This window comes from Cibotium barometz, chromosome 5 (genome assembly GCF_041138505.1).
Source record: "Cibotium barometz isolate CiBa-2024 chromosome 5, ASM4113850v1, whole genome shotgun sequence".
NCBI lineage: Eukaryota > Viridiplantae > Streptophyta > Polypodiopsida > Cyatheales > Cibotiaceae > Cibotium > Cibotium barometz.
The window spans coordinates 15370918-15380084 of NC_141050.1; the positions used below are offsets into that span (position 1 = coordinate 15370918).

At 44.4% G+C, this 9167-nt stretch overlaps 1 protein-coding gene across 1 annotated transcript; it reads left to right on the forward strand.

The window, feature by feature from the left end:
- Positions 1 to 241: 241 nt before the first annotated feature.
- Positions 242 to 6561, forward strand: LOC147638108 (uncharacterized). Its single transcript, XM_086798019.1, has 2 exons — positions 242 to 738; positions 6202 to 6561. Exons 1-2 carry the CDS (start codon positions 373 to 375, stop codon positions 6406 to 6408), a joined length of 573 nt encoding a protein of 190 aa, XP_086654145.1. The 5' UTR covers positions 242 to 372; the 3' UTR covers positions 6409 to 6561.
- Positions 6562 to 9167: the final 2606 nt, after the last annotated feature.

Sequence of the window (9167 nt, forward strand, 5' to 3'; positions counted from 1 at the left end):
ATTTTAGCTTCAGAAGACCAATCAAGGCATCAAATACAATCACAAATGCATGTTAAAATCACCTCTGATGAGTATTCACAAATATATGAATCCCAAGGAATTCAACCTATACAAAGGCTAAATTTATCCCACAAAATTCATTTAAATAATTATACAAATCCAAGACACAATTATCACGGGCCTTATCGCTTCCCGTGTCGAGAAGGCAACACCGGCTACTATCACCTCTACGATCACCCTTTTATTCTTTGAGAGAGTCGGATAGGCGACTCTTATTCTTGGTTGAGAGAGTCGTGTGGTCATCCATTTGCAATTGAATTTCTCACACAGACAAGGGCAAATCTCCATTATCCCCATCTTTTGCCCTCCAAAATGCAAGCTCTAGTATTATCATCATCATCATCACCTGCGTTAGGAGGAGCTGCTTCTGCTTCATCCTTGCAGTGGCCTTGCTCTTCCATACCTTCGTGTTCGCCTATCTCAGCTCGCATATGTCCCCATAGATGGCTTGTAGGAGGCGGCAGCAAAAGCAGGCGCTTCGTCTTCACCACATCCTCGCCGTTGCCCTCTTCTTCATATTTGAGGTTTCGCCCCGTTTTCTGCAAGGTCCCTAGCATCACGCAGGACAGGTTCCCGGATGAGGTCCTCAAATCAGACTCGCCAGTCCTCGTTGGCTTCTGCGCAGAGTGGTGCGGCCCTTGCAAGCTCATCGGCCCCATCATCGACTCCGTTGCAAAGGTAGTTCTTATTTCTAATCCTATCCCTAACCTAACAACCAGAATCGATTGTCTACAATCTCTATTTTCAGCGATTCTCCGAATGTTTATGCTTAATTCTGATTTAATGGTTCTTTAACCTTACCCCTTGCTGATTACTGAACATGTGCTTGTTGTGGTGTCGCCTTTTTGGCTTGAATTTTTTACTCTATACCTTGTGCTTTGGATTAAACACTCCATTTAACTCAATCAACTGTGCAGTAGAGTGTGTAGCACATGGCCATAGTTTGACAAAATAAGAGCACATTTTTGAAGGCGTATCACAACCAATTTCGAAGGCATCTTTGCCCTCGAACAACCCAAAAACTATCTCCTAAGGGTGTCCCTCAATGCAGCTCTCAAGCCATCTTTCGCCTAGCTCACCTTATGCCCTGCTCTATGCACCTCCTAGGCTTATGAGATGGCACCTCTCAATACAAGTCCCAGTCAAGAAGAACAAAAGCTAGGGGAGCTAAAAAATAAAAAAACAATTGTGCGTCCATAACTGGCTCCTCTACCCACCGGGGCAACAAGTCAACGCTGCAACTCTACACTTTAAAACGACATTTGCTAGGCATCTGCCAATTGCGTTGCTGTACCCTCTCATGTTAAGTGTAAAATGATGGATGTAACCTTGAAATGGGTAAGCTGAAGTGCAATGCCATCACCATCCTCCTCAGACAGGAGTATGAGAAGAGCTGGACCTGCTTCTGTGGTCCACACGATGGCTGCTCGAGCAGTTCCTGGATCTACTGTAAAAAGGTGGAGAAGAAACAATTTTTCTTGCATGTAGGAATAAGGCACGTGCTTGCAGCAGAAGAGTCAAGTTGCATCAACAAGAACCCTAAAAAAATGTGCTCTCAACATATGCATTATGAATTTGGGGTTAGCGGAATGACAACGTATGGGTGTTGAGTCATAGGCCATGTTTGTATGTGACACACCTCCAGTGGGCTGCACCCTTGGCCGCAACCACGTGGCATATCAAGCAGCTCATGAGGGCAGCTTGGTATGCCACGTGGCTGCGGCCAAGGGTCCAGCCCACTGGAGGTGTGTCACATACAGACATGGCCTATGACTCAACACCCATACACTGAGGGCAGCTTGGTATGCCACGTGGTTGTGGCCAAGGGTCCAGCCCACTGGAGGTGTGTCACATGAGGGCTGCTTGATATGCCACGTGGTTGCGGCCAAGGGTCTAGCCCACTGGAGGTGTGTCACATACAGACATGGCCTATGACTCAACACCCATACGCTGAGGGCAGCTTGGTATGCCACGTGGTTGTGGCCAAGGGTCCAGCCCACTGGAGGTGTGTCACATACAGACATGGCCTATGACCCAACACCCATACGCTGTAGGAATAAGGCATGTGCTTGCAGCAAAAGAGTCAAGTTGCATCAACAAGAACCCTAAAAAAATGTGCTCTCAACATATGCATTGTGAATTAGGGGTTAGCGGAATGACAGCGTATGGGTGTTGAGTCATAGGCCATGTCTGTATGTGACACACCTCCAGTGGGCTGGACCCTTGGCTGCAACCACGTGGCATATCAAGCAGCTCATGAGGGCAGCTGACTTGGCCCATCAGCCCCAAGCCCCCTATAAAAAGTGTTATGTACTTGGAGCTAATCCTTAGATTAGCAGGCATTAGGGGGCCCTAGGAATAAGAAAGAGGAGGCAGATATAGAGGGCTAAGGTTCAGGATTAATAAAACTAGGCTACTAGCTATCCATAGCAGGCTAGCTATTTTGGTGGCACTTATCACTATATAAGTGATGCCTTGGGTTATTATTTGGTAGTCCAGTCGCGGGGTGCAATTCTGATGAGTCTGTGCTTGGACCTGAGTTTCTACTCCTGTCGTGGACATGGCAGATTGTAGATAGTCTTACCGAGGGCCCGTGTGGGCAAGCATTGCTGGTATGGGACGCCAGTGATGACTGGTATGTATATGTGGAGTGGTACCTTAGCCCCTGGCTTGGGGGTGGATCGAAGTATTGATCCTACGGTTGGGTGGTGAGCCTGCCTGCACCCCTTTTATTTGGTTTTCTCTAATCTTGTGTTGGATTGTGTTTAGGAGATCTTGGTTAGACAGGTTTGGGAAGCCTATGACAAAAGGGCAGCCACCCATAGTTACCGCGGAACGGGAACGTTCCGGGAACGTCGGATGCTAGAACGGGAGTGGGAACGGGAACGGGAGCGGATCGGGAACGTCGCGGAACGCCTCAGCATATGACATGTCAGCATATGACACAAAAAAATGTAACTTTTTGTATACAGATAGGCAAATATGCTTCATAATATTTGCTCCCCCAAGATATGAACATACATTTCTGCAAGCAAAACTTATTATTATTTTTTTTTTCGGAACGTTTCGGGACGTTCCCTTCGCCCGGAACGGCGTTCCGACGTTCCAGGAAGGCGGAACGACGTTCCGTGGTAACTATGCCGAGCCACCACACCCCCCACCCCCCTTCTCATCATCATCAATAATTTCTGCATTCTAAGATCTTGCACAAGGTGTTTTTAGGCCACTGAAGGGCTGTCCAGCAGATCTGCAGCTAGATTTATACAGAGTGTGGTCATCTTTTGCATTCAAAACGTTTTGTACAGATTTTACATTGTTCATAATACATTGAGTTTGGTGCACAAGGTCGGGTTTGGGAAAGTCTATTTGGGTTCTCTGTTGGTCACTATTTCCTAGTTCTTATCATGGATGCGAAGGCAATGATGGCTTTGTTTTCCTGCATGATGATGGATGAATATGAGCCTATGTTGGCATGGAATCCTTTCCTGTGGGAGGACTGGCATGCATGAGGCACGAACGCACATATATTCCCATGAGATCTGGCTTCTACACTTGACTATGATTCACAACAGGAGCAGGAGGATGCCCTTAAGTAAGAGGTAGAACAATATGCTCACTCTAGGGCTGAGTCGTCAGCTTCTCTCATATTGCTCTCGGGGCAGCTTGACGAGCTTCGCTCCTTGTCCAATGGCCGCATTCGTCGGAGTGCTCTGTCAGTCTGCTCGAGAGACGTTGGTGTTGTCGACAGTCTTTTCATGGAACCCCTCTTGAGTCTCCACCGGATTCTCTAAATAGCTCTTGCTCTGCTCCTTGGCACGTCGACGCAGGACTATTGGACTACCGAGTTCTGCTTCCTGCCTCGTGAGGAATGGACTTAGCTTTTGAAGTTATTGAAGCCTCCCAAGTGCAACGGGAAGATGGATGGTTAGGTGGTCACTGATTGGACCCGCGAGATGACTGCTATTCTTGCCATCGCAGGCTTCACCTTGTTCGCACGGCAGTGGTAGGTGCTGTTCTCTCGTGGTGAGAAGACCACTCTAGGTTCCATGTCGTGTTGAGAGGCATATGTAAATCCTCTCTCATGTGGGTGTAGCCACGACCACATATCTTGTTTAAAAACTTGATTGGCAAACACATTGACTGTTGAAGGAGTTTATTTTTGTGGATTATGCCATGGTCTGAAGAAGCAATGCATTATGGGAGGATTTCTTGCAAAAGTGAAGTGAGCAGGTAATCGACTTCTAATTGACTTTAGGAAGTTGTGACTGATACTCTCGAAGACCTTTCGACAGTTGTAGGTAAAGCATTTTGTGGATGGTTTAATATTGTCTTTGCATGCATATATTCATGTGTAACAGACTACAGTGCCATGATTGATGGCTATGACCATCGAGGTGTGGGAGAGTTCCAAGTCTGGAACCCAGCCAAAGGTCCAGCATCAGAAAGGCAAGGAGATTCCAACAGATGGAGCTGTTAAGGCCATGGAGGATAATTATGGTGCAAGTGGGGGAGTGTCATGATCAAGATTCTATCAAAAGGAGTCGAGCCAAGCGAGTGGCTGGTCAATGTTTAAAGTGTGACTCCATTGAGCACATTGTGAAGGATTGTTTGACGACATCGGAGGAGCAGCCTGAGGAGGTGGCTTCTCTTGTGGAGGAGGCACGTGTGCAATTGTTCCAGCTCTAATCCTGAGGATTAGTATTAGGTACATAACAGTGCTAGTTGGTGCCTGTTCACAGGAGGTTACGGATGTTATGCCAGTTGGTGTCTTTTCATTTTGGTACAGCGGTTCCGAGGAGTGTTGTTTCTACCAGAGTGCTATGGAATTGGTGCAACGTCTAGTGATCAATCTGAGTATATGCATTAGTGGATGGAGTCTTGGCAGTGGAGTTGCTTGGTCATTCTCTGAGTGTTCTCAGGAACAGACAACGATGTGTTGTCATGGGATTTTTTTGACAAACGGAAAGTCTTGGAATTTTGCTTGTGGGCCCAGTTCTTGGCCAGTTACTTGGGCGACCCCAGGGGGTTGTGAGCACAGCCACATGGCAGGTCAGGCAGTTGTTGAGGGAAGCCAACCTGGCCAACCAGCCCCACGGCCTGGTTGTGGAGGTGTAAGGCTTCTTGACCAACCTTAGGCTCCCTAAAAAAGGGCAGCCAACCCCCACCACATCATCATCATTCATTTCTGCACTCTGAGTTTCGTGTTAGGCGTTTCCAGGTGATTGAAGGGCTGTCCAGCAAAACCGCAGCGAGCGCTTGCATATGGTCTGAGATCTGTTTTTTTTTCGTTGGTATTCAGAACATTTTGTAAAGATTCTACATTGTTCATAATGTACAGCAGGTTTAGGTTTAGTTGTGTTGTGCTTGAGTTTGGGTTTTCCGCCCACTTCATCTCTGTTTAAAACTTTCCCAAACAAAGTATACCATCTGATGCCACTCGGTGCATTTTTGCTTAGGTTCCTTTCTATGTGAGTAAGCCCACTGGTCAGAGTTCATATTTGTATCTTTCAGATGTGGCAGCAGTTAACTCAAGGAGAGGTGGGAGTAAAGGCTTTTGTTATCCTAGCCTGCAGGATGGGTATGAGGTGGTTAATTTTGTGGAATAACCCTACGAGGGATTCTCTCTGACGAATGGGCCATGGCCACAGCAATACACTGTAGTTGGGCAAGTATAGTCCATTACCTAACATACAAGAAGAAAGTGGATATCTTTTCTACATTTTATATTGAGAACATGTCTGATGAGGTCCATTTGAGTTGTGGATTGGTAAGCACTGAGGGCTGGTTGAGTGACAACGAGTTAAAGGGAGCTCAGTGGCTTCCACGTGCAGTGTAGTTGTTTCATTTCTGTGAAGTCAGAAGAAGTGTCCTAGTGAACCTTCATGGTTTAATTCAATATTCATGTCTTTTTTTTTGTAGGGGGGAGTTGGGGTAAGGTGGGTTTCATGTGGAACTGTGGCAAAATGTTTTGCACTCGAGAGGAATAATTGAACTTTTTGTGCTCAAGAGTTGTTAATAAGGTTTTCTTTCTATGCCTTCAAGTCAGAACCAATGGTAAGCTTTGCTTTTTCGTAGGCCAAGCAGTGCATGTTTATGCTGCCTGGAATTGCAGAAGACTGAAACCTATGGTGCATTTTACAGGAGTTCAATGGGTCATTGAAGGCTGTTAAGATCGATACCGATTCAAGCCCAGCTCTGGTGAAAGAGTATGATGTATATGGGCTACCAACCCTTATCTTGTTCAAAGATGGCAAAGAAGTTCCTAAAAGCCGGAGGGAAGGTACTATCAACGCAAAGAAGCTGAAGGAGTTGTTAGACGAGTTGCTAACAACTACGGCCACTACATGATCTCTGACCATCTGTGTGTGCATATTAGTTTGAACTACGTGAAATGGTAACGGATTGAGTTGCTCCACCTTTGTATATGCCTGCAAATTACACTGTTATTATCTTCTGGCCTGTGTATGCTAGAGGTGTGGCCTGTTAATCCACTGTTGCTCACCGTGTGTCGTCTTCCTATTGAGTTTGCAGATGAGGGAAAAACATGGTTTGCTTTTCTAACATGATATATAATAACACAATGATATTGTGTATGATAAAGGAAAATCCATGAGGAGGAACCTGGCTTGTGCCAAAAAAAAAATTTCGAAAGCACACTTTCGAGGGGATGTATAGCCGGGCTAGAGGCTACACCGCTCACACACAACCCTATGGTGTCGGGGCTCAAATCCGCAACCTCTTGGTTAGGGTGGGTCATGATGATTTTTGTGAGGATGGGCACGACCCTATGGTGTCAGGGCTTCAACCCACGACCTCTCTCTCTCTCCCTCTAAAATTAGCCATGAAGTCTCTAATCATTCGTGACAACGTTAATGGTAAATAAGTTTGATCAATTATAAAAGTGATGCACTAATGTTGGTCAAAGTCAAAGTCAACGGCAATGAAAACGCTACTCCCATTTTAATTTTTTACTCCACTTGATTATTGCAGGCTTTTAGACGTGTCCCCATTTCCTTCTTAAATAGCCTTTTAAAGGCAATTCTCAGATTCATCTTCATGAAACATGAGTTTTCTTTTACAAAAAAGCCATTATTTTCTTTCAATTTCAAGACCTCTCTTGATATCTGTATAAGCCTTTCAATTTTTGGTTTAAAAGTGTACTTAGTTTTGTTCATTTGATTCATTAAAAAAATGGTCATTAGATTGCATTTTGCAAAATGAAGAAAGGCTATAATTTTTGTTCGCTTGAAAAATTTTCTTGATATGGTGGGTGATTGTGCATGGGCTATGCATTAGTGATTAGTGCACGGATAGTATTATTGCATAGCGGTGCCATATATATTTAGCCTTGTTGGAGCAAGGGTTGTGTGAGGAACTCATTGAATTGCCAAGCTTGATATTAAGAGCTTCACCCTCGCATGTGAAGAGCTACTCGTTGCCGCGCTTCTTCCATAGTTGTCACACCAGCGTAAATCTTCCTCCATAGGTGGTGCAACCACTCCTCCCAATGCTCTCAATGGCAATCCTTGCACGAGTCAATCAATATGCTTTGACTAACCGCTCAAGAAAGAGGGAAGAGAGGAGAAGAAGACGAGGCAAGGGGAGTCGAGCCGATTAGTGCAAAGCAAGTCCCAAACCTTAACCCTTGCATGAGTCAATCAATATGCTATGCCTAACTGCTCAAGGAAGAGGGAAGAGAGGAGAAGAAGAAGAAGCAATGATAGGAGACGAGCTGATTAGTGCAAAGCATGCCCAAACCCTACTCTTAATCACATCCACACGTGCTAGATTAGAGAGAGTAGAAACTTTGTTGCACGAATGGGGAGAACGAGCTGCAAACACGAGAAGTAGGCTTTTATACATCATAAGCCTTTTCTCACTTGGTTGCACACTCGAGGTGCCCATGAAACTTTGTTGCATGAATGGGGAGAACAAGTTGCAAACATGAGAAGTTGGCTTTTATATGTCATAAGCCTTTTCTCACTTGGCTGCCTGGAAGTGACCTGAGGTGCCCATGAGACGGAATAGAAGGCTTTTGTTAACCAATTCCTTAGTTAACTAGGCAGATGACTTTGGAGGGCCCCACCAAGAATTTTTTTGAGCAGTCGGAGTATTTACAAGTGATTGTCACCAACTAATTAATCTATTTGGGTCACTTCATATTTTTGTTCCCCCGATGGTTTTTTGCACTTAATGAATTTTTACAGATTTTTTCCACTCTAATGAGCTACAAATGATGTAAACAAGGGATGATTGAGCTAAGTGCAATGCCATCCTCCTACTAGCGTAGGATGCACTAGTTGTGTGAGACCCCTAAGCCTTTATCTATACAATATTCTAGTAGCAAAAAATCACACTAAGGGTTTCACTCAAGGCTTATATCACAATATCATGATGCTTGGTTATTCTGTTAGCTTCCTCGAGGCCTTGAGTGAGTTGCTCCCCTTAAAGCAACTCACTTGAGGCCTCATATCACAATATCTTAATGCTTGGTTATTTTGTCAGCTCCCCCTAGTTTGACTACAATAATCCTTATGTAAGGAAAGTGAATGATTCCTCTAGGTGTTTTCTCTTTGTAATTCTCACAAGCACGTCACATTGAGCAACTCCCTGAGGCTTAACAAGATGTCCAGACTCTTGGATTATGAAGGCAATTCCAATATCCTTATTAATGATTACTAGTCTAGACTACTCATCCCAAGTTTCACGTTCTAAAATGCAATTCGGCTCTTTTTGGAAAGTACCTGCAAACTTGGGTCTACCTTGCCACCCACTTTCCAATGTTTGATCCTTTTTCTACTTAGACCAGATCCATAGGCTCAGCTCCATAAATAAGACTTTCTCTCTCTAAACTCTACGGTAATTATTGAAATAATCAACACCAAAAAAATCATTTATCCAAGTTTCTCTAGAATATTGGTTTATCCAAATTAAACCCTAATTCACTAAAAATCTATCCTACCTCCCATAAATTAACCTTTATTCATTTAAATTTAATACTAAGTTTTTAAACTAGCTTTGATCTTAATTCACCCAAGCACATCTAATACATATAAATAATTTATTCTATTTTCTCCAAGTTAAGACTTAGTGGACTATCTTAAGTG